Raw genomic sequence first — 26,441 nt, forward strand, 5'->3', positions numbered from 1 at the left:
TTGAACCTGCAGCTTCTGTCAATTTGAAATTCTTGTTCTGGAAAACTGCCTTTTTGGTAGCTATTACCTCAGCTAGAAGGGTGTCTGAGCTTCAGGCCCTCTGTGTTAAGCCCCTTTACCTCATATTCCATAAGGACAGGGTCTCTCTCGGGACTAACCCATCTTTCCTACCCAAAGTGACCTCCGAGGCGAACATCAATCAGTCCATTAATCTCCCTGTTTTTTCCCTAACTATCAAAGCAAAGGGGAGTACAAACTTCATTTGTTAGATGTTCATAGACAGTTACGCTTTTATTTACACAGAACAGCTGCCTTCTGCAAGTCTGATCAGCTCTTTGTTTCCTTTGCAAAACCCTTCTTGTGTAAGCCAGTTTCGAAGGTGACTCTGGCCAGATGGATTTCTAATTGCATTCTGCTCACATACAAACTATCTGGCCTACCAGAGCCTATAGGGGTTCATGCTCATTCTACTCGCTCTATGGCTACATCTGCTGCATTCTGGTCTAGAGTTCCCTTGGATGACATTTGCTCTGCGGCTACTTGGGCATCCTCTCATACTTTTATCTCTTACTGTAAATTGGATTTAGTGTCCAGAGGAAGGGCGGCTTTTGGCTCTGCAATGCTCCAGAATATCCTTCCTTGAGGACCTCTCAAGTTTTTTGGTAGCTGGGGACTCTGTCCCACAGGTTGATGGCCAAATGAAGTTAACTACTTCAGATAAAGAAGTTATGTACTCACCATAACGTTCCATCTGAGTAGGTAACTTCATTTGTCAGCAACCAACACTCCCTCCTTCCCCCTAACCTGGTTCTTTGATTTTTATGGACCCTAGGATGGTTTATCAGGTCCTTTGCTAATCCTTAGTTTAGGATTCTTCAGGTTGTTGTTTGTTGTTGTGAGGTTATATATGTGGGCAAATGCGATCCGAGGATTGGAAGGAGGTCTCAGGGTATTATGGGTAAGGGGGAGGAGCTTGGAGCTCGGATCTCTAGCTAGGAAAGCTGCCGGATCTGATCCAGGTCGGATCCGATACCCACAGGTTTCTGACAAAGGAAGTTACCTACTCAGATAGAACATTATGGTGAGTACATAACTTCTTTTTTTTTTTTTTTTTGTGGGACATCCTTTGAATTTCTCTTTTTGGATTTTCCAATGGTTGGGCTTTGTTCATTAGGTGATATAAGAAATGTTGTCATGGTGAGAGATCCAGCTACCAATTTGCTGAATGATATGGTCCACGGTATAATATACATTTTTTTTATAATTATTATTTTAATAAAATAGAGTAAAGCAAGGGATAAGGAAGCAGTTGTAGTCAGATGTTCTGCATATTGATCACTGCTGCAGTAGCTTAATCTGTATATGGCTAATAGCATGTGAAGAATATAATAGGTGGTTGGCTTCCAAAGCTTCAGAGCACCTTTCCCACACCCAAACAGACAGCTCAAGCAGAGCTGACTATAAGACCTGTTTGGGCACCAAGCCCTTCAGAGCCTTCCTGCTGCTGAAGGGAGTGCTCCTCTGGGGGCTGTCTAGGATCGACTGTTAGATTGTGCTGTTCCATTGATAGGGAAGATAAGTTTACTTTGGGGAAGAAACTTCCATGTATTATATTTATCGGTTAGGAAAGTGTGTTTTAAGCTAGGAATATGTGTTTTTGTTGACTATCATGTGACTTTACTGTACTTTTAAACGGGTGTGCATTTTTGTGTCTGACAGTTTAAAAAGTTGTTTTGAACATTCTAAAACTGTCTTTTCTGTGGAGAAGCTATGTTAAATTACTTTTTTGGGGCTGTTACAGTGTATTAGAGTGCCGTTTACTGCATTTTAACGGGGAAAAGTTACTTTTATACTTTTTATATTTTACCGGTTTCTGCTGCTTATCTTCCCTAGGAAAGAAGCACCATTTTGGCTTGACCTTGTAATAAACTACTGACCCCATGGTCAGGCCTCTTTCCAACCATAAAATGAAAAAGTTAATCCAGACAGCCTTTGCCACCACAGCAGACCAATAATTTGCCTCAGTCACAAGTGGATAACTCTGTTGTGGCTAAAGCTGGTTCCTGAGACCACTCATCTTTTTCTCATATCCCTCTGATGTTGTCCATGCAACCATTTTATGGGCTTGGGTTAGCCATGTCTTCTGCGGTTGTTGTGGTCCCCTGATTTGGCAAGGAAGAGCCATTCATGTTGGTCCATGGAGAAGTATCAAGGAAGGTGCCCCAGTTTAGCCAGAATGTTGTGTCCATCCTTGGGGAAGTTGTTGCTGCTAGTAATAAACCTGTTTGCCCCAAATTTCCTATTCATAAACAGACAATTTATCATTTAACATCTCCTGCACCAGTTCCACTGAACAGGAGTGACGGATTAGGTCTGGCCCAGGGACTTCACAGGCTATTGACAATTCTTATAAGGTGGTTTCTGGTAAAATAAAAAGGTATTTCTCTTCTCCTGAATTAATTCAAAAATTGAATCTGTAGATGAATGTAATGGGACAGACGCAGGTTTTTCTCCTTGGATTTCTGATTCAGACTCAGAGGAGAGCATGGTGTCAGAATCTCTTTGTTGAGAGATTCTCTTTCTGTAACACTATTTCCAGAATCTTAGTGTGTTTTCATTTCTGAGAATAGTAAGGATTCTCAGTCCCTCAGAAAATATTGCGTTATTACAGCTGAAATTCTCAGGACCTTCACCCACCCCTACCCCTCACTCTCAGTGGCTGTCAACATTGGAGGATGTGTTGATCACAGCATGCGATTTCCGTGACTGCCAGCCTACTGCACCTAAGAAAAAGGATAGAATGTACAAAGTTCCTCAGTCTTTCAAATTTGTATGCACTCATCCCAGAATTGTCCAAAATCTATAGCTTTAGTTAATCCAGCTGCTGCCAGACATTTTAATTCTAATCCTTTCTCTTCTGACAAAGGTGGTAAAACAATTAAGAAGTTTGGGGCAATCAGTAAATCTTATTGTAACCAACAATTACCCCTTTATAAATGTCCAAAGCACATAACTTGTGGGACGCACTCATGTTGCGTGTCTAGGCTTATAAAAATCCTTGTAGTCATTAGCCTAGTGTACACCTATGAAAAAAAATATGATTCCACAGCTTTAATTTTTGAAGTTATGAATTGTCAGTCTCATGTTAAACTTTATTCTTACTAACTGTGAAAGTATGAGGTCTGTTTCATCTGTTATTCCCCTTGTGAGGAAGTATATGCTTTGTGTGGTTTAGTTTCTGCTATCTCTCAGGTCAGTACTCATTGTTTAAAGTGTGTTTAAAGATACTACATCCATTGGGATGTTGTCATTGGTATTGTGTTGAGAAAGTTCAGCTGGCTGCATTCTCAGAACCACCCAAAAGATGTAAAAAATTAAATTCCCCTTTGGACAGAGATTTACTTTTTGGAATTTGAGATATGAAAGGTAAGCTGGTACAGGGAATATCTCAGATTTTTCATCCCTCCTCAAAACTTTCCGAAGGGTTTTCTGCTCTCTCATTCAGTTTTGGCAAAATGAAAAATGCTGGTAAGCAGACATTTAAAAAATGGCAGGGAGGATCCAAAAAGAAAGCAGGACTCTACCCCTCAGAACAAAGGACATTTTAGTAAGGCAGAATAACAGTATGAGGGACCTAGTTTGCCTGTCCCACACTGGTAGTCCCTTATTCCTTCCAGAAAGTCTTAATATCTGGATGTGAAGGTGTTCAATCTCGCCATTTGTTCTTACACGTGGGTACGGAGACGATCCATCGGCTCTGAGTCTACCGCTTTCCAAACTCTAGATCTCTGAGAAGCTCGAGACACTGTCCCTATCTCATGATGCTCTGCTGCCAAACCCCAGATCTAGTTTGCTGCTGCAATGGATGTCACACTCTTCACAAGAAGCTCGAGCCAGTACCTTTTTTTCTTGTCTTTTGACAGAAAATTGTCAATACTTGTGATAGTTTTTGATATATAGTAATAGTAGTCTAAATATTTCCGGTTTGTTTTTTTTGAGATACTTAGTGTGTGCTTTGTGTGTTTTCTTAGGAGAGGTTGCTCCTTGGCCTTTGGCCGTTTCTTTAGTTGCATTTCTTGACAAGGCTCTGTCAGTTATTCTACTTTTTTTGCTAATACTTGTTGTTTTTTGTGAAATAGAGTTAGTGAGTGTTCAGGGATCTGAACGTTTTGTGTGATTGTTAGTGTTCTTAATATCTGTAAATTTCAGGGATCTGAACCTTTAGCAATTGTGCTGTTTACTCATTTGTTTACATATGTCAGAGAAACAGAGATCAGGGTTCAAGCGGTGTGGCTGTGGACAGAAGATGTCCATCACCGACCACCACACTTCATGCGTTTATTGCTTAGGGCCTTTACACGTGCAAGAGGACTGTTCATCTGCCACTCTTTTAGTGGCAGAGTTATGCTGGAAAGGTGTAGGAAGCTTATTGATAGAGGCCTCTTAAAGTCAGACTTCCTAGAGGCTTTAGATATATCTGAACAGACCTCCAAATCTGAAGTCTTCCAAGGTGTCATCGGAACCCAAGTCATTGGCTCCGAGCACCTCGGGGAAGATTCGGTCACCGGCTCCTCAGCCCTCGGAGCTGAGCACCGAACCTTTGTCCCGGAGCCAAGTCCCGAGGTTGGAACCGGTACTGGAGGTTTTAAAGTCTCCGATCCTTCGGTCAGTGGATTCTTCGTCTCCTTTGACCCGTTCTTCCAGGACCCTCTCGAATGTCGATGTGGACCGTGTGGTGCAGAGACTCTTGGAGAACCTGGCCTTGGCAAAATTGCTTTTGGCTTCATCTCATCTGGCATCGAAGCCTGAACACCCCCCTCCCCCGTCACGATTTCTGCTCCTCCTCCGTGACCACTCGAGCCTTCGGAGCCGGAAGGTGAGGACCTGATATTTGTGGAACCCTCGGAGCTGAGGCCTATTCCGGTGCCCTCGGCCCCATCGACCGTGACATCTTCGGTTCCGATCGAAGGGTCTCGGAGCCGACACTCTCTCGCTGGTTCTGGGGGAGAGAGTCGAACCGAGGCTTTGGTTCCAACTCTTCCTCTCGGGGCCTCGGAGCAGTTGAGCTCGGCTCTGTCCTCTTGTTCGGAGCCCATGATCTCGGCCCCGAGGAGACTGCCGTCTTCATCGGAATCGGCGGACTCCTTGGGCCGAGACACCGGTGCCTTCAACGCCATGAGGAAGGTCATGTCTGCTACCATTTATCTCTTCATATCCTTCTTCTTCCTCCCCTAAAGGGCCCCGTTCTGTCTGTGCATCACAGGTTCCTGCCAAGTGTCTAGACCCAAAGCCTCAGGTAACCCCATCGGGCGACCCCTGCTCTACGGAGACTTCACCAGACGCCCCCACTGATGAAGTCCCTAGGAAGAGACTGTGCAAGAGGAGGCACTTAGACTCCCCACAGGAATCCTTGACATCGGACACCGACTTGGAGGAATCAGAAGGGTCCCCACGGTCCCCCTCAGAGGATGTCTCATTTGCAGACATCCTAGTATACTTAAGCAGGGGGGTGACTGGCAGTCCCTTACCCCTACTGAGGATCAGTCGGTGCTCCTGAAGGCCTTTGGGTCTCAACCTTCCACCTCCTGGGTTACTCCGCCTTTCGACGAATTAATGGACTTGATCGCTCGAAAGGAGTGTGAGTCTCCTGATTCCATGGAACCAGTCCCTCAGAGGCCCAACAAATTTATCACCTCAGGATAAGTCCTTTCTTACAAAGGGAGTCCCCGTTGATGCCATGGTGGTGGCGACGGCCACCACGAAAGAGATGTCAGAGATCTCTTCTTCTGTCCTAATAAAGATTCCAGGACGATGGACAGATATGGGAAACGCATCTTTAGTTCTGCGACATTTGCAATGAGATTGCTTAACTATTTAACCCACTTTACCTGTCTTCAACGAGATCTCCTCAAAGAGCTTGGAGATGCTCTACAGGGCAATACAGATGATGCTGTCTCCGAGAAAGTGATGGCACAGCTTAACACCCTTAATTCCATTGTAAACTCGTCCATGTGGCTCATTTCTTATGCAGCCAAGGGATCGAGCTGGGCAGCAGGTTCAGAGATAGCTCTGCAGAGACGATCCTGGATGCGTTTATTCTCCTTTGCGGAAGCCTTCAAGTCTTCCTTTGTTAATACCCCATTTGATGGCTCTTCCTTGTTTGGGCCTAAAGTCAAGGAGACACTTGCTAGGTGTGAGCAGGAAGGAAAGACTCTATCTGCCTTAGGAGTCCATTTTTCCACTCCCACTAGACCATACCCCAAAGGGATTCTGAAAAGGGAATGATGTAACCTCTGGTAATTACGCTTTTTATATATAACCAAAAGTACACCGAGGTACCACACAATAGCGTCTTTATTACACAAAAAATAAGAACAGTGGTGAGCGCTTTCGCAAAACTAATTGCTTCATCAGACAAGAAAATAAAACACTCCATTGCTTATATACAGATGGAACCATTGACTCAGTCACTGATGTCATAGGTCAATTAAGGCATTAAAGCTATAAAACCTATAAATGTATAAATGTAGAAAAGGCTACATATAGAGAAAACTGCATATAAAAGACACATATAAAAAACTGCATGTAAATGCATATAAAAACTGCATACAAAAACTTTATACAAAATCTATATACAAAACTGTTGGTAAAAGACCTAGGTAATAGATATAAACTCCATAAATACTATAGCTATGAAAAATTAAAGGATAAAAATCTAGATCTAGTTATAAAATCTATCTACAATATGTATGTATAACTAAAAGTGGTCTATGTCTCTAAAATATGAAAAAATAAGGTGTAATAGGTGTATGAGGTGCCTAAAATTAAACATGTTTGAGGCGTCTTGCTTTCAAGAAAGGAACCAAGGAAGTAGAGCTATTAAGGCCTGGATATTTATAAAGCTGTAACTTTCTTACATCAAGTGTTATGGTACGTTTTGTGGATGATGTTTTTATTTTATGGAATGGCAATGGTTCGGATTTTGCATCCTTTGTTGATTATCTGCATACCACCACTGACTTTTTAAAATTCACATACCAGCTATCTGCAGCTGAGATTGATTTTCTTGATGTACATCTAGCTAAAGCTGAATTTAACTGCTTCAAGAGTAGCATCTTCCACAAACCAACCAGAAAGAACACATACCTACACAAAACTAGTATGCATCCCAGACACATCCCGAGAAATGTATTAAAAGGGCAAATTTATAGGACATTAAGATTACATGATGATGATGAGGAGGCATTACTAGCATTAAATAATTTAAAATTTGAGTTTATAGCTAGAGGATACCAACCTGATGAAATTGATAAAACTATATCTGATGCATGGCATATGAGATCAACTAAATGTAGACCTTATTTTAACAACAACGAGGTAGTTCCATGTAATAATCCATCTAACATAAACTCTAGGCCACATAATGAATTTAGAGTAGTGTTGCAATTTGCGAGTGACATCAACCAATATGTTGACGTAATTAAGAAACATTGGCACTTATTACAAGAGGTACCACAGTTGCAGGTTATTACCTGTAAAGATCCACTATTCAGTTTCAAGAACAATATGTCACTCAAGAAGCAGTTATATAACAAGGATATGCCTAAGAAAGCCATCCCTTCTTCACGTCAGGGCACTTTTCCTTGCAGGTCATGCAGTGCCTGCCCCTATATTTACAGTGTAAATACGTATGTCCACCCCACCAAGCATTTTCAGTTACAGCTTAATACTTATGCTGATTGCAAGAGCACTGATGTTGTTTACTATTGTTTTTGTCAGAAATGTCCGGTGTTTTATGTAGGTAAAACAAATAGATTTCTTAAAGACAGAATTCTAGAACATCTTCGTGATGTCAAAAATAAGAAACCCACTAATGCACTTGCCCAGCATATTATTAATACAGATAATTCACATTCTTTTAAGTTTTTTGTGCTACAGCGCATACACAAAAACATTAGAGGAGGGGATATAGAAAATTTTACTGAAAGCTGTGAATAGAGATGGATCATTAAATTGAATGCAGATAAATATCCAGGCCTTAATGGCTCTACTTCCTTGGTTCCTTTCTTGAAAGCAAGACGCCTCAAACATGTTTAATTTTAGGCATCTCATACACCTATTACACCTTATTTTTTCATATTTTAGAGACATAGACCACTTTTAGTTATACATACCTACATCCAGGTGCAACTAACCATAGGCAAAACTGCTCTACAAATTGTAGCATGCTACAGGCCACCCTCTCAAATTCAGGAACCCCACACAGCCTTCCTGAAGATACTGGAGGGTATAAATGTATCTCCAAACACCATCATATTGGGTGACTTCAACTACCCGAATATAGACTGGGAACATTACTCAAGCCCTAACTTTCTAGCCCAACGGTTCCTGGAGTTCATAAATTCAAATGCCATGGAACAGCTAGTCACTGTTCCCACGAGAGGAGAAAATATACTAGATCTCATTATCACAAACATGGGGACAAAATGCTCCACACCGGAAGTATATCCCTCATTGGTGAGATCTGATCATAAACTAATCTCACTGGAAATCCACATCCTGCCCCCACCCCAAACAAAAAAGACCACAGTGAAGAACTTCTCTAAAGCAAACTTCACACTACTCAAGACTGGTGTGGTATCCTTCAAGGCCCCTGAGCCTGTGGAAACCACAACCCAAGCTGCGGAAGCCCTTACAAATGCCTTCTATGAACACCTCCAGGACTGCATGGATCAGGCAATCACAAATAAAACCAAGACTCTTTCCACAAAGGGCAAACGTCCAGTCTGGTGGACCCCAGCCATTAACAAATTTTACAGTAAGAGGAGAAAGCTATTACATGATAGAACAAAATCCATAAAAGGGAAGTCACCCCTGATCATTATTAGTAAAAAAATACGAGCACTCATAAAATCAACTAAGGCCAATTTTGAGAGAAAAATTGCCATGGATTCAAAGGACAATCATAAGGCCTTTTCAGCTATGTTAGGAACCTGGGTGGAAACTCCCAGATATGCTCAGAATTAGTCCAAAATGATACAAAAATCACTGAACCCACAGACATTGCCAACATACTGGCAGACAGGTTCAGTGCAAACTTCACCCTAAAGGAGAGATAACTATCCCAGCAGAGTGTAGCCTCCCAGACATCTCAAATGCGCAGGTGAAAGCTGCTCTCTCTAAAGCTAAAAACACAGCATCAATGGGACCGGATGGTGTCCCCGGCTGTGTGCTACACGAGCTAAATGAGGAATTAAACCCGCACATAAGGCAGCTGTTTAATCTCAGCCTTACCACAGGATACGTGCCCAAGGAGTGGCATACGGCAACTGTGGTCCCACTTCACAAAGGCGGTGCCTCTATGGACCCTGGTAATTACCGCCCCATAAGCTTAACAAGTCTAGTCTGCAAAGCTATGGAGAGGATCATAATGGAGCTCATAAACAAAGATATAGGGGACTTGCAGACATTGGACCCAACCCAGTTTGGCTTCGTCAAGGGCAGATCATGCCTTTTGAACTTGGTCGACGACTTCGAAATAGTCACCAAGGCCATTGATGAGGGAAAGGCAGTCCATACAGCCTACCTTGACCTTGCAAAGGCTTCGACACAATACCCCACTCAGGTATTGTAGAAAAACTTACCAACATAAATGTAAACCCATATGTCACAAGATGGGTTGCAAACTGGCTTAAGGACAGAACCCACAGGGTTAGAGTTGCTGGCGCTATGTCAGACTCCAAGCCGGTCACAAGTGGTGTCCCACAGGGCTCGGTCCTTGGCCCTCTATTGTTCGGCATCTACTTCTCAGAAGTACAGGTCAACATGGGAGGACTTTGGCTGACAAAGTTTGCAGACGACTGCAAACTGGGCGCCATAGTGGAAAATGCATCGGACACGGATATCCTTCAGAAGGGACTCACGGAAACAGATAGCTGGTGCCAGAGCCATGGCCTGAAGTTAAACGCCAAAAAATGTATAGTCATACCCTTCGAGAAAAACAAGGTAACCCCAAGCTACCATATAGGCGGCAATCCACTAAGCACAGAAGAGGTTATCAGGGACCTGGGGACCCAGGTTGACAGTGGCCTTTCTTTTGACACTCACGTTGCTAAAGTGGTTAGAAAGACCTTCTACATTGCCCACCTGATCATGAAGGGATTCACATCCAGATCTAGTGAGGTCATTGTTCCCCTGATCTTGTGATGTATGGGTTTACATTCAAGCTGATGAGTTTTTCGATGATACCTGAGTGGGGTATTGTGTCGAAGGCCTTTGCCAGGTCTAGGTAGGCTGTATGGACTGCCTTTCCCTCATCAATGGCCTTGGTGACTGTCTCGAAAAAGTCAACCAAGTTTAAAAGGCATGATCTGCCTTTGACAAAGCCAAACTGGGTTGGATCCAAGTCTGCAAGTTCCCTATGTCTTTATTTATGAGTTCCATTATGATCCTCTCCATGGCTTTGCAGATAAGGCTTGTCAAGCTAATGGGACGGTAATTTCCAGGGTTGGTGGAGGCACCGCCCTTGTGAAGTGGGACCACAGTCGCCGTGCGCCACTCCTTGGGTACGTATCCTGAGGTGAGACTAAGATTAAACAGCTGTCCTAACTGCGGGTTTAATTCCTCATTGAGTTCGTGGAGCACACAGCCGGGGACACCATCCGGTCCCATGGATGCTGTGTTTTTTGCCTTGGAGAGAGCAGTTCTCACCTGGGCGTTGGAGATGTTTGGGAGGCTACATTCCTCTGGTATAGATATCTCTCCTTTTGGGGAGTTTGCACTGAACCTGCCAGCCAGTATGTTGGCAATGTGTGTAGGTTCAGTAATCTTCACATCATTTTGAACTAATTCTGAGCATATCTGGGAGTTTCCTCCTAGGTTTCTAACATAGCTAAAGAAGGCCTTATGATTGTCTTTGAGTCCTTGGCGATTTTTCTCTCAAAATTTGCCTTGGATGATTTTATGAGAGCTCTTAGTTTTTACTTATAATGATCAAAGGTGTCTTACCTTTCAAGGATTTTGCTCTATCTTGTAGTAGCTTCCTCCTTTTGTTGTAGAGCTTGTTTATGGCTGGGGTCCACCAGACTGGACGCTTGCCTTTGGTACAAAGAGTCTTCTTTTTGTTTGGGATTGCCTGATCCATGCAGTCCTGTAGGTGCTGGTAGAAGGCATTTGTAAGTGATTCAGCGGTTTGAGTAATGTTTACCACTGGCTCAGGGGCCTTAAAGGAGACCACACTAGTTTTTAGAAGTGTGAAGTCGGCTTTTGAGAAGTTTTTCACTGTGGTCTTTTTTATTTCAGGTGGGGGCGGGATGAGGACCTCCGGCGAGATTAGTTTATGATCTGATCTCACCAGTGAGGGGTATACTTCCGGTGTTGAACATTGTGATCCCATGTTTGTGATGATGAGATCAAGTATGTTTTCTCCTCTTGTGGGGATGGTGACTAGTTGTTCCATGGCATTTGAGTTTATGAACTCCAGGAACCTTTGGGCTAGAGTGTTTGGGCTCTGCAGCAATTGGAGAGACCTCAAAAGTTCCTCACCAAAAGGATAAAGGGACTCCAAAATCTGTCATATGCTGCCAGATTGAAGAAACTCAAGCTCTATTCAGTCGCATACCGTCTGCTCAGAGGTGACATGTGCCTGACATACAAGGCCATGTCCAACCCGGAATTAATGGACATGCTCCACCTCAAAAAATCCAAATCCACCAAAACCACTAGATCAAGCGACTTAAACCTTAGCACGGATATAATTAGGACGTGCTGGAGGGATAGATTTATCACTCAGAGACTCCCTATGCTGTGGAATAAAATCCCAGTCCATGTGAGGCAGAGCACCTCGCTGGCTCTGTTCAAGAGAGGTCTTGGCCTGTGGATGGGAGATCGTAGGTTTACCCCGGGAATCATCTCTGTGTCACTGCTGGACAGAGGCACAACAAACTAATGGGCACCATATTTTTTCATATAAGGGGTGGCGTAAGCCACAAAACTTTGGGCTAGGCTTATAAATGCCTTAGGGCAGATAGCCTAGTATAAACCTATGAACCTATACATATTGTAGATAGATTTTATAACTAGATCTAGATTTTTATCCTTTAATTTTTCATAGCTATAGTATTTATGGAGTTTATATCTATTGCTTAGGTCTTTTACCAACAGTTTTGTATATAGTTTTTGTATGCAGTTTTTATATGCATTTACATGCAGTTTTTTATATGTGTCTTTTATATGCAGTTTTCTCTATATGTAGCCTTTTCTACATTTATACATTTATAAGTTTTATAGCTTTAATGCCTTAATTGACCTATGACATCAGTGATTGAGTCAATGGTTCCATCTGTATATAAGCAATGGAGTGTTTTATTTTCTTGTCTGATGAAGCAATTAGTTTTGTGAAAGCGCTCATCACTGTTCTTATTTTTTGTGTAATAAAAACGCTATTGTGTGGTACTTCGGTGTATTTTTGGTTATATATAGTTCTGGTTTTGTGCACCTATGTTTTACCTGAAGCCGTTTCTCTTTTTATACACAATTATGTTTTTTACCCAGGAATCTGATGTAATTCCTAGCCAGGCGTCTAGGTATAAAGCTAAGTGACCCCCGACTGCCTCTAGAGCAGGACGGTCGGGCCTCTCTCAGGAGCGCTGATAGGGCTTGCCAAGGAACTGCTCCCTGTCACCCTGGTTCTGCGGACCCCCTCTGCCACCTGGGGGGCGTCTACCATTATACCTCCCTCCTCTGCCCCTGGAGGGGGGATTCACCACTTGTGTTCTGGAAAGCTCCTTGGGACTTCCGGAACCACATTTTTCCACCTTTCTGCCCTTTGGGGTATGGTCTAGTGGGAGTGGAAAAACGGACTCCTACGGCAGATAGCCTTTCCTTCCTGCACACACCTAGTGAGTGTCTCCTTGACTTTAGGCCCAAACAAGGAAGAGCCATCAGATGGGGTATTAACAAAGAAAGACTTGATGAAGGCTTCTGCAAAGGAGCATAAGCACATCCAGGATTGTCTCCGCAGAGCTATCGCTGAACCTGCTGCCCTGCTCGATCCCTCGGCTGCATAAGAAATGAGCCGCATGGACGAGTTTTCAATAGAATTAAGGGTGTTAAGCTGTGCCATCACTTTCTCGGAGACAGCATAATCTGTGTTGTCCTGTAGAGTATCTCCAAGCTCTTTGAGGAGATCTCGTTGAAGACGGGTAAAGTGGGTTAAATAGTTAAGCGATCTCATTGCAAATGTCGCAGAACTAAAGATGCGTTTCCCATATCTGTCCATCGTCCTGGAATCTTTATTAGGAGGATAGACAGAAGAAGAGGTCTCTGACATCTCTTTCTTGGTGGCTGCCACCACCACCCTGGCTTCAACGGGGACTCCCTTTGTAAGAAAGGACTTATCCTGAGGGGAGGTGATAAATTTGTTGGGCCTCTGAGGGACCGGTTCCATGTAATCAGTAGAATCCCACACGTTTTGAGCGATCAAGTCCATTAATTCGTCGAAAGGCGGAGTAACCCAGGAGGTGGGAGGTTGAGACCCAAAGGCCTTCAGGAGCAGCGACTGATCCTCAGTAGGAGTAAGGGACTGCCAGTCACCCCTCTGCTTAAGTATTTCTAGGATGTCTGCAAATGAGACATCCTCTGAGGGGGACCGTGGGGACCCTTCTGATTCCTCTAAGTCAGTGTCTGATGTCAAGGATTCCTGAGGGGAATCCATGTGCCTCCTCTTGCACAGTCTCTTCCTAGAGACTTCATCAGTGGGGGCATCTGGTGAAGTCTGCATAGAGCAGGGGTCGCCCGATGAGGTTACTTGAGGCTCTGGGTCTTGACGCTTGGTAGAAACCTTTGATGCTGAGACAGAACAGGGCCCTTTAGGGGAGGAAGAGGAAGGATCTGAAGAGGTAAAAGTCTTAGCAGACATGACCTTCCTCATGGCTTTGATGGCACCGGTGTCTCAGCCCAAGGAGTCCACCAGTTCCGAAAAAGATGGCAGTCTCCTCGGGGCCGAGGCCACAGGCTCCGAACTAGAGGATGGAGCCGAGCTCAACTATGCCGAGGCCCCGAGAGGAAGAGTCGGTACCGAAGCCTCGGTTTGACTCTCTCCCCCGGAACCAGCAAGAGAGTGTCGGCTCAGAGACCCTTCGATCGGAACCGAAGATGGCAAGGTCAACGGGGCCGAGGGCACCGGAATAGGCCTTGGCTCCGAGGGTTCCACAACTATCAGGTCCTCACCTTCTGGCTCCGAAGGCTCGAGTGGTCTTGGAGGAGGAGCAGAAATCGTGACGGGGGGTGTCTGGCTTCGATCCCAGATGAGATGAAGCCAAAAGCAATTTGGCCAAGGCCGGGTTCTCCAAGAGTCTCTGCACCACACGATCCACATCGACATCCGAGAAGGTCCTGGAAGAACGGGTTGAAGGAGCTGAAGACTCCACTGACCAAAGGATCGGAGACGTTAAAACCTCCGGTACCGGTTCCAACCTCAGGACTTGGCTCCGAGACAAAGGTTCGGTGCTCAGCTCCGATGGCTGAGGAGCTGGCAACCGAAGCTTCCCAGAGGTGCTCAGAGCCAATGACTTGGGCTCCAATGACACCTTGGAAGACTTCGACCCCCTTCGAAGATTTGGAGGTCTGTTCAGATTTATCTAAAGCCTCTAGGAAGTCTGACTTTAAGAGGCCTCTATCAATAAGCTTTCTAAGCCTTTCCTGCATAACTCTGCCACTAAAAGAGTGGCAGATGGAACAGTCCTCTTGCAGGTGTAAAGGCCCTAAGCAATAAACGCATGGTGTGGTGGTCAGTGATGGACTTAATGTCCACAGCCACACCGCTTGAACCCTGATCTCTGTTTCTCTGACATATGTAAAAAAACGAGTAAACAGCACAATTGCTAAAGGTTCAGATCCCAGAACTTTACAGATATTAAGAACACTAACAATCACACAAAACGTTCAGATCCCTGAACATTCACTAACTCTATTTTACAGAAAACAAGTATTAGCAAAAAAAAAAGGTATAATAACTGACAGAGCCCTGTCAAGAAATGCAACTAAAGAAATGGCCAAAGGCCTAGGAGCAACCGCTCGTAAGAAAACACACAAAGCACACGCTAAGTATCTCAAAAAAAACCAAACAGGAAATATTTAGACTACTGCTACTATATAGCAAAAACTATCACAAGTATTGACAATTTTCTGTCAAAAGACAAGAAAAAAAGGTACTGGCCCGAGCTTTTTGCGAAGAGCGTGAGATTCGTTGCAGCGGCAGACTAGATCTGGGGTTTGGCAGCAGAGCATCATGGGATAGGGACTGTGTCTTGAGCTTCTCAGAGATCTAGAGCTTGGAAAGCGGCCGACTCGGAGCCGATGGATTAGCTCTGTACCCACGTGTAAGATCAAAGGCAAGATGAACAACTCACATGGAACGTTATGGTAAGAACATAACTTCTTTTTTCTGTCTTTGGCAACAGATTGTTTCAGACATGTTTTTTGAAGCTGAATTCAGCAGAGTTACAGAAGACCGTGGAAAGAAAGTCCTCCTTTACATTGGAATTTTTCCACCTTCACTAGACCAAACCCATCTGTTTCCTTTTGTTTTATAGTATATGCTGCCACAGGGGGTAATAGAAACAGTTTCCCCTTCCTAGTTGGAAAAAGGATTTTATTCAAGAATGTTTTTGGTGCCGAAAAAAGAAAACGCCTGGAGACCAGTTTGGGATCTTTTTTTATCTAAATCAGAATGTGATGGTGCCCAAGTTCAAAATGCTGTCACTTCAAAACGTATTACCCCTTCTTCCTGTTTTTGAGTTTTGTAATAACCTTAGATGTAATAGATGCTTTGATGATCCATTTGATCCAGATTTCAGACATTTCTTAAGGTTTTTATGTGTTTGGATCACATATCAGTTCTCTGCTTTATGCTTTGAGCTAACCACTGCTCCAAAACTGTTACAAAATAACTAGCTGCTGTCCTAGCCCATTGCAGGCTACGGGGTATCCACATTTTTTCCATATTTAGATAACTTGCTTATCTTTGCGGAGCCTTTTTCAAATTATCAGCAATTACTAAGTTAGGTGAGAGATTTCCAACACAGACTGTGATTCCAAGAGAACATTTAAGTCTTTTGACTCCAGCACACCAGATTGTGCTTCTGTGGTGTCCACTAGACACCTCAGTCCACAGAGCTTTTCTTCCGCAAGAAAAAAATAGATCTATATTTAGGACTATTCTGGGGGCTTTCCACTCAGACTTTGATCACTGTGAGGAAGTACCTTAGGATTTTTGCTCTCTTGGTATCTATGATTCTGATCATAACTCTAGCAAGACTCCACATGAAAAAGATACAGTGGTGTCTGAAGTCTGCTCTCTTTTCAAATTCTAGTTATATGATTTTGAGCCACTTCAAGTTGTTACACGCAATACCATTTTTATGTGGTACATAAACAAGCAACCAGATCTTACCCACTGTGCAGACTACCCATGTTAGTAATGGATATAGCCTTAAAGTGCAGTCTGCCTTTACAGGCAACATGTATTCCATCAGAGCAAAGTTGTGCAACAGACAAGCTGAGAAGGACAAAGACAGACCCTACCATGAATGAAAACTAGAATGGAGCGGTCTTCCAAGATTTGGTCTATCAATGGGGAGTTCCTCATTTAGACCTTTTTGCCTCCGCTCTGAATAATCAGCTGGCAAAATTTTGCTCCAGGACTCCATGCAAGACCTGGATGACAGGTGCCTTGTATTTCATTGGACCGGAACATTCCTGTATGCATTTCCACCCTTTCCACTGATATTCAGGGTACTTCTTGATGGATTCCTTCTGAATCCTCAGGATTATTGTGGTGAATCCCTTCTTGTCCTCTCAATAGTGGTTCTCCCTTCTTTTGGAATTGGCTGGGGCAATTACCTCAAGCTTCTTCACAGACTGGATCTACTCCCACAAGAACAAGGTTGTTTGATAAGTTACAACCCCAAACAGCTTCAGCTAACTGCCTAGATGATAAGGTCTTAATACCTTTTAGGTACCTGTTTACTGAGTATGTGGAGCATATGTTAATGGAATCAAGAAAGCCTGATACTAGAAAATCATATATATATAAGCAAATGGAAAAGGTTTTCTAGTCGGTACCAGCAACACAGCCAGCACCCATTCAGGGTTGGTGTTACTTTTGTTTTACAGTATTTGTGCGAGTTACTTACCTCAAGGTTCGTTTGTCAGCCACTTCAGAGTGTTTGCCCATGGATCCTCCTCTTTCAATGCACTCTCATGTCAAAATGTTTTTGAAAGTGGTATTACAGTAAGAGACCTCCAAGAAATCTGATGGATTTTCCTTGGGATCTTAATTTTGTGTTGGAAAAGCTAACACTTGCTCCATTTGAACCAGCTCATCTGGCTAACTTGAAATCCATAACATGAAAAACAGTTTGATTCTTCTTGCATAGATCAGAGCAGTAGCTAAGTTCCGAGCTCTTATGACGGGCATACCTCTCAACCTCTTAGAGCAAGAAATCTGGACAAAGCCATAAATAATGGGGGGACAAAGGTCCAAAAATAGGGACACTTTTTAAATATTTCTATTATAGACTTAGAAAGTTGATAGAATAGCACATTTTGCATTAGTCTGAATTTTATGAAGGACATGACGTCTGAAACTCAAATGGCTGTCATTATTTTCTGACTTCAACCCTCAATGATTTGCCAATGGTTTGCCAGAAAACTTTAATTTTATGAGAAACGGGCCAAAAATATGAGGCAGAAATCAGGGCATTCTGAGAAAATCTGTACAGTTGAGAGGTATGAGTGGGTCTACCTTTGTCATATTCCTTAGAGACAGGCTTTCTTTGAGAACTAATCCTGCTTTTATGCCTAAAGGTGGTATCGGAGTTTATTTTAAGCCAGACTATCCATCCCCCTGTGTTCTTTCCTTAAACCAAACTGAGGGAGAAAGGGATACTTCATACCTTGGATGTACACGGGCAACTCTGGTACTATCTTGACAGAAAAAAATCTTTCAAAATTTCCAATCAGTTGTTTATTTCTTGTGAAGGTAAGAAGAAGAGACATCCTTTGTCAAAGCAGACTGTTTCCAAATGGATGTTTCAGGCTATTACCGTTTGTTACTCCCATCAGAACAAAAGTATCCCAGGCAGGGTCACAGCACACTCTACCAGGGCCTTGGCTTCATCTATGGCTTTTTGGAAAGGACTGAATGCTAGAAGTAGTCTAGAAGCAGCAACTTGGTCTACTGTGTACTTTTACAAAGCAATGCAAGCTAGATTCCTTTTCCAGGTCTAGGTCAAGCTTTGCTAGGACCGTATTTGAGGGGCTACTGGACACTTTCCCTTCCACTTCCTAGATGTTCTAAACAATGACAATCTACCCATATATCTTACGCAATTGTGGCAGTGATCAATATGAAGAGCATAGTACAGTAGTGTAAGTAAACTTAGAATAACAATAGATGTCCGAATGATCACTGCTGCTGTAGATGCTCTTTTCATCACCTCTGTTTTTTTTTTGGTGTGTTTTTTATGCTAGGGTGTGGGCATGTGTTTTTCCTTTTCCTCACATAGTCCTCAAGGCTTAGCCTCCTTGTCTGAGTTGACATGAAAGCTCTGAAGAACTTGGCGTCAAAACCTATCTTATATTCATCTCAGCTCTAGGTATCTAATGGTTTAGGTGCATGCAAGGTACCCTGAAGCTTTGAGGGCTGATACGCTGTTATATCCTTAACAGGATATAGTCCATATAGCTTAGGCTGCTGCAGCAGTGAGCTTTCAAACATCTACTATTATGGTAATTTTACTTACCCATCTGTACCTTCTTCATATAGATCACTGTTGCTGCAGTCCTTACTACTCAAGACTTCAGTCATGCATGACCAGATATCTAGCCAGACTTCCAGAGCTCAGTGTCCTTCCCCCTCCAGAACTGGAAGATGTCCTCCCCAAAGGAATTTAGTACTTTCTCTGTATAAAGCTGACAACTGTCCCATGTCAGTTATCAGTCTAGCTTTCCGCACTACAGTTTGCTAAACATTTTAATCAGAATATTTTGATGAAGCCTTCAGGAAATGAAAGTGCTTGACTCTATCTTCGTTACTATTAAAACAAATTGGACATTATTCATCTGGTCACTTGTTTTTGATTTCTATTTTTATGATTCATGCATATGTTGATGTATTATGAATTGTTCGTGATCTACATCTTGCATTATACTGATAAGTGGATTTCAGTACATGTATGTATGTATGTATGTTTCACTTCCTTTTCTGTTATGGTCCAAGGCTCACTCTCCTTCAGGTCTGGTTCTTCTGACCCCCTACCCCAAATCCCCCCACATTCACATTCAGTCTTGCACACACTGACAAACTTCCTGCCTGTATAAGTCATAGTGCTTGTTGTTTAATATAGTTGCTCAGGGCCGTTTAACATTAACAGAATTACAGAATTTCCAGCTTAATAAGTCTAGATCTCATTCTTCATTTACAGATAATCTTCAGATATCTAAAGCAGAATATGCCTACCCCTGATTACACTCTGTCTTTGTTAATAATACTAATGGGAGCCAGTCGATCTGCAGAATGCCTTTATTATGAATAAATATTGCCAAAAGCAATAACATTGAGACTGCATTTTTCTTCATTGTGGTGCATTTGTGTAGATGGTATATATAAATTGGAGGGGTGCAAGGGTGCTTACCCAGTTGCGTGAAAGTCGTGCTTTTTTCTTTTATTGCTAGTGTTTTTTTACTTAATTTTACTCATATGAATAGTGTTTGTACCAAAACATTCAGTCGATTGAAGTGATTCCATAGTAACCATCAGCAAAAATTGAAGCTGAAATGTTTAGAATCAGCATCATGCCTGCAAAGAGCAGACATTGTCATTGCCTGACATTGATGATTGTCAGATGGCTAAGAATATCCCCAGTCCTGGCCTCACTTATATTTAAACTGCTACTTGCAGGTAATGACCACCTTTAGCAAGCTAAAAATAAGGTGACTGCTCCCCTCTATTAAAGTGGCCTAAGCTCTTCGACTTTCAAAAGACTACTTTTGCACTTTCTACAGCTGAATAGGATTTTTTAAAATCCCCAGCATTTTAGAATAGTCTGGTTAGCAATGTTGCCATTATTCCTTTAAATTCCATGTGCATGAATAGACATTTCACATTGCAGTTGCTTTAATAATGTCCTCTTTTCATCTTTCATTTTTTTTCTTTGACCCTAATTATTTGACTTCAATTTTCTAAGATATTGAAAATTCAATGTGTCTGTCTGTATGTATACGTGTAACATGTGATTACATAATTTAGTATAAAAATTACTACATATGATTTGTGCATTACTGCTGTACCGACTACAGTTTGTGACATTTGTTAACATCCCAAGTGATGTACTGTCATAATGTCTTTATCTGCTTGTGAATAGTAGTTTTAAGTGTACACATCTTTTAACTTCAATTTTTTTGTCTCAGGCTAATTTCATTGCTGCAATGGGCCTTTATAATTCATTACTGTTTGCACTATTTTGTATTCTTTGCACAGTATTATGCAACAATGTTTTGACAAAAAAATTAGAATTTTGCAGTACCATCAATTACTTGTCAACATCATGTATTTGTCCTATCACTTTGAATTATTCTTTTCTCATTTTTGTAGCTTCAAGTACGTGGGGTGCTTGGAGATGATCATGGTGTACGAGCAAGTTATCGCCTGTTGGGAACAGTGTCTGTCTTGCAGTTGCTCTTGACTGTTGCTGTACAGGTTAATAGCATCCGGCAGAAACATCGAGCAAGGCAGGAATGGAAGAAGCACCGTAACCTTTCCTACATGAGGTATAGTATTCTGTTATCTACCAAATGTTTCCATTCTCATTAACCACCCAATCACTGAATCAACTGTTCCTACTCTTTGGAAAAAAAATTTTACTATACCCATCCACAAAGGTGGAAATTCCACAGAACTTTCTAACTTTTGAACTATTGCCATACTTTCTCCCCTCTCAAAAATGCTTGAATACTGCATAAACAAACAACTTATGACACACCTCACTCAAGGGAATCGTATCACCCCTACTCAACATGGCTTCCGCCAACACCATAGCACCTCTACTGTTCTAATTTCCTTTACCAATACTATTTCCCCTGCCGGAGATAATAATAAACTTGTGTCCTGTCTTTTCTTAGATCTGTCAAATGCCTTGATACTGTCTCCCACCCTATCCTCCTCTCAGAATTATCCCAAGTCAACCTTTCCTCAGCAACTTTATCCTGGTTTAACAGCTGCCTGTCTGATAGGCAGCAAGCTGTCAAATGGCTCTTTGCTCTTTCTCCTTTTCTCCCCATCAAAACTGACGTCCCACAAGGCTCTATTGTTGGACCTCTCCTTTTTAACATCTTCACGAATTAACTACACAGACTGTATCCCCAATCTTCCCTCATACGGTATGCTGATGATATTACTATTATATCTGTAGCCGACAATCCAACAGAACTACTCACCCTCATGCAAACATCATTCAAACATACAGAAACTTGGCCTACTAATAGCCAACTATTACTCAATCACAAAAAGACAAAACTCATATTATTCCTCCCAAAATCCCTCTACCACATTAAATCATCTTTTACCATCTTTTCATTTAGTAACACTAACATTACCCCTGACAACCAGACTAAGCTCCTTGGAGTAATCATAGATGACCAACTGAAATTTGACCTTCACATACATCTCTGTGTTAGGAAGACCCACCAAATGCTTGGCCTCCTACATAGAAACAAAAGGTTCCTAACCCCTGACTCCAGAATCTCACTAGCTAATTATTACCTTCTTCCCTACCTTTTCTACAGCTCACAAATCTTTACACACCTTAAGTCTTCTCTTCTCACTAAACTTGAAACAACCTATAATACAGTAGCTAGATTTGTTGCTAATCTGCCATCCAGATCTCACCACTGTCATGACCTCAGGTCATTCAGTTGATTAGAGTTTCCTAATCAACTCAAAGTTTCTTAAATACTCATCATCCACTCCATCAAGAAACCCTCTTTCTGCCCTAGTATTTCCTCACTAGTCTCACTTTATATCCCTCCCCGACCACTAAGGAGGTCTGATAAATTTTTGTTACAGACTCATAAACCTAAACAAAATGTAGGACAGAACCTATACAGCTACTCACCCGCCATTCAATGGAATATACTTCCCATGACACTGAGAAGCATACCTCAGGTCTACAAATTCAAGAGATCGCTCAAGGAATACCTAAACCACACTCAGATATGTCACTGTAACCAGCCCACCTGAATCCAGTTGTTTCTCCATCTCTCCTCCTCTTATTTATTCCTCTTTTCTTCCCTGCTCTAATTACCTTCTTTTACTCTGTTTTCTTTATCCAATTAACCTGCTTCTTCTACCTAATAAGCACCTGACTCTCCTCTTCTACTTCTCCTCTCTGTTCCTGATCTCCACTGTACTATCTCTTAACCTGCTACTAATATCCACTCCTCCTGTTGTCTACTGTTTGTAACTGATCAATATAATTAGTTCCATTTTCTACATGCCTGTGTATTCAGTATGTTTATCTGCTTAACTATATTGCATACAAGTCTAGCGTTCTTTATTGTTGTCTCATATACTGCTATTCTTATTATATTATATACTTATTGTAACGTGCATCTCTGTTATATTTATACTGTTGGAGCTTTTCTCGCTGGGCCTCCGCTAAAAAATGGCTTTGTCCCAGACGGACTATCCTGTCAACAAATGTCAAATAAATAAAATAAAAAAAAAATAATGTTTCATCCAGTGCTTGACATGTGATGTTAATGAATTATGTATGGAAAAAGGACATAGCATTAAAACATCAATAGTATGGGAGTAGTAAGTTGAATGTTAGGCCTCAGAGGGATATATATTTTATATATATATATATATATATATATATATATATATATATATATATATACACACACATATATACACATACACATATATTATATATATATATATATATATATATATATATATATATATATATATATATATATATATAGTTTAAGTTCATAAGTTGGTAGTAGTCTATCGGCCCTAGGGCCTATACAAACCTAGCCAAACAATTCCCCGGATATTTCTTCCCACAATATTTACTTCCCTGGACCTCTGTCTAGCACGGGTGACTGATGTGGTTTCCAGGTTGAATTTCCTATGTCCTATCCAATTGTCAAGGTTCCTTTTGAAGTGGGCCAAGGAGGCAATGTGCTTGATATGTATGGGCAGTCTGTTCCAGAGTATGGGGAGCCTCTGGGTCAGGAACCTATCCCTCCAGCATGTTTTATTCATTGTGATGACAAGGTTTAGATCCCTGGAGCATGTGGCTCTGAGGGATTGTGATTTCTTTAAGTGGAGCATGTCCAACAGCTCAGGGTTTGACATGGTCTTGTATGTTAAGCAGAGATCGCCTCTGAGGAGACGATGTGCCACAGAGTTTAGTTGGAGTTTTTTTTAGACGGTCAGCATAGGGCATCTGCTTTAGGCTTGTGATTCTTTTAGTGAGGTATTTCTGTGGCCTTTCCAGCTGTCACAGATGTCTTGTGAGGTACATACCAAATGGGGTGTTGTACTCTATAATGGGTCTAATGAGGGATGAGTACAGTGGGACAATGACCTCCTTTTTTCTGGATGAAAAGCCCTTAGTGATGATGTGTGCCACATAGAGGGATTTCCTGACCGTTGTGGCAATGTGGTTATCAAAGGTGAGACCACTGTCCACCTGTGTCCCTAAGTCTCTCATCACACTTTCGGTGTTTAGTGTACTGCCACCTTTGTGGTAATTCATGGATACATGGTTTTTCCCAGAGGGGATAACTATACATTTCTTGGCATTAAGCTTGAGCCCATGGCTCTGGCACCAAGCATCTGTTTCTGTAAGGCCCTTTTGTAGAATATCCACATCATTTGGGGATTCAGTAATGGCTCCCAGTTTGCAGTCATCTGCAAACTTTGTTAGCCAGAGTCCCTTAGTGTTGGCCTGTACTTCAGAGAAGTAGATGCCAAACAAGAGCGGTCCAAGGACTGAACCCTGAGGTGCTCCACTTGTCTGGTGCTGCATTTGGAGTTGGCTACTTTTACGGTCTGGGTTCTGTCAGTAAGCCAGTTGGCAACCCATCGAGTGACATAGGGATTTATGCCCAGCGTAGTAAGTTTATCTATGATTCCAGAGTGGGGGATGGTGTCGAAGGCCTTGGCAAGGTCCAGATAGGCTGTGTGGACTGCCTTACCCTCGTCCACAGCTCTAGAGACTGATTTGAAGAAGTCAGTCAGGTTCAGGAGACAAGATCGGCCCTTCATGAACCCAAACTGGGTGGGGTCCAGTGTTTGAAGGTTGCCATTGTCTTTGTTTATAAGTTCCATGATAATGCGTTCTATGCTGTTGCAGATCAGGCTCGTCAGACTGATGGGACGGTAGTTCCCGGTATCCAAGGTGGATCCCCCTTGTGGAGTGAGATAACTGTAGCTGTGCACCACTCAGTGGGCACGAAGCCTGAGGTGAGGCTATGATTAAACATGACACTTAGGTGAGGTGCCAGTTCATTTTGTAGTTCATGTAGTACACCGCCCTGGATGTCATCTGGTCTCATGGATGCTGTATTCTTTGCTTTGGAGAGTGCGGTTTATACCTGTGTGGCCGTGATTACCAGAATTTGGCAATCTTGTGGTATTGAGATCGGCCCTTTAGGGGGTGAGAGGGGGGTGAAGTTGGCACTAAATCAATCTCCCAGGATATTGGCAATATCCTTGGGATCAGTATATTTAATGCCGTCCTGTTGTAGCTCAGAGCAGATCTGAGCATTTCTTGACATAACTATAGAATGCCTTGTGGTTGTCTTTGGATTCTTTGGCAATTTTATTTTCGTAACTAGCTTTGGAGGATTTTATGAGGGATCTCAGCTTCTTACTGAGGCTGGTAAGGAAGTTTTTTGCATCCTGGGATTTTCTTCCTTTCTGCAACAGTTTCTTCCTTCTGCACTGGGTTGTGCTATTAAAACAACAATTCACTCTTCAGCTTATTGGGAAGGCTATGCCTGCTTGATACTAGGAGGGATAAGGAATAGTTAATTGTGATTTCCTCTTTCTCTACATCTGTTTCCTACTTTAGGTGCTCATTTCTGGGTTTCTGGTAAGTATCTATAGTTTCTTTTATCCCTTGTTTTCCTTACCATTTTTGTTGCCTTGCTTGCATGTGCAATTAGCAATTTGACTTTCACCACCTAGTGCTTGTGCGCAAGTATCTGTGAACATAAAGGCTGTTCTGTGTCCTGAACTAAAACTCCTGTTGACCAGTAACAGGTTTAGCTCAGAACTAAGTTCTGTCGAATGATGTTCAACAGATGCTCTGTAAGCTGTGTGCCATCAATAACGTCCTGTACTTGCCAGTCTTGTTTAACTGAGTATATCAGTCTTCATGGCAGTTTTATTAGTAGTCACAATGACCACTAATAAAACTGCTTTGCAGATGCAAAGTAACTAACACAGACATACCCTTGTACCCAGCATACTTCCCAACCTCTTTCTTATATATACTGCCAAACCCAGTTGTGTGTTCCATACCACACTTGCAGTTCTAAAATAAAGTACAGCATGAATACCTTTTCAGAAAAGCTGAATTGTGTTAGGCCCATTTCATTGCATTTTGCACAGTTCCCACTGCTAAAAAAAAAAAAAAAATCCCAGTCCACTGACTCCATTTTACCACTCCTCCTACTGCCCTTCATACAAATTAGCACTGACATTGAGAGTATTTACTTTCCCACATTATTAGCTGTTGATAATCTGGATAGCTACACCTGTAATCCTAAAATAAAATGAAATGTAGTGCACATTACAAAAGTGTAAACGTTATCTCCCTATTGAAAGGTCAGTACTCAAATTGCAGAGTGTGAATGTACTAAAAATAAAAAATACGAGCGAAGAGAGAAATTAAAATATTCTCCTTTAAACTTCCCTCCTCCAAACTGTTTTCACATTCAAATACAGTAGCTCTGCTAGCTCAGTTGGTAGAACATGAGACTTTTGATCTCAAGGTTATCGGTTTGTTCCCCACATTGGGCAAGTCCTTTTTTAGGAGAGGGGCGTTCGCATAATGGTTAAGGTGTTTATCTCACAAACACAAGCTACCAGGTTTGATTCTTACCTTAGAGGGGATGGGTTTGGCATAATAATTAAGATCTTCATTTCATAGACATACGGTATATTTGATTCTGACAACAGGTTATTGGCTAGGCTTAAAATGATCCTTCAGGGCAGTTAGCTTAATATTCTTGTATGAACCTGTAATGCTTTTTTTCATGTTCTTATAAACAACATTTATTCTCCTTCCATTTAAATAACAATTAATACAACATCATAAACAGTACTGGTAAAAAAAATTAAAGCAGATTTTATAGAT

The 26,441-nt window shown here is 42.1% G+C and overlaps 1 protein-coding gene across 2 annotated transcripts in view; it reads left to right on the forward strand.

Annotated features, from left to right (window-relative positions):
• PEX10 (peroxisomal biogenesis factor 10) overlaps positions 1–26,441 on the forward strand; it is a 159,621-nt gene that overhangs the window by 69,725 nt on the left and 63,455 nt on the right. For both annotated transcript variants that reach the window (XM_044062995.1, XM_044062993.1), the window contains exon 5: positions 20,657–20,832. In XM_044062995.1, coding sequence (XP_043918930.1) covers positions 20,657–20,832 — 176 coding nt within the window. The remainder of the gene's footprint in view (positions 1–20,656; positions 20,833–26,441) is intronic.

Source organism: Protopterus annectens, chromosome 2.part1 (assembly GCF_019279795.1).
Source record: "Protopterus annectens isolate FY-2018-M chromosome 2.part1, PAN1.0, whole genome shotgun sequence".
In the NCBI taxonomy this organism is placed as follows: domain Eukaryota; kingdom Metazoa; phylum Chordata; order Ceratodontiformes; family Protopteridae; genus Protopterus; species Protopterus annectens.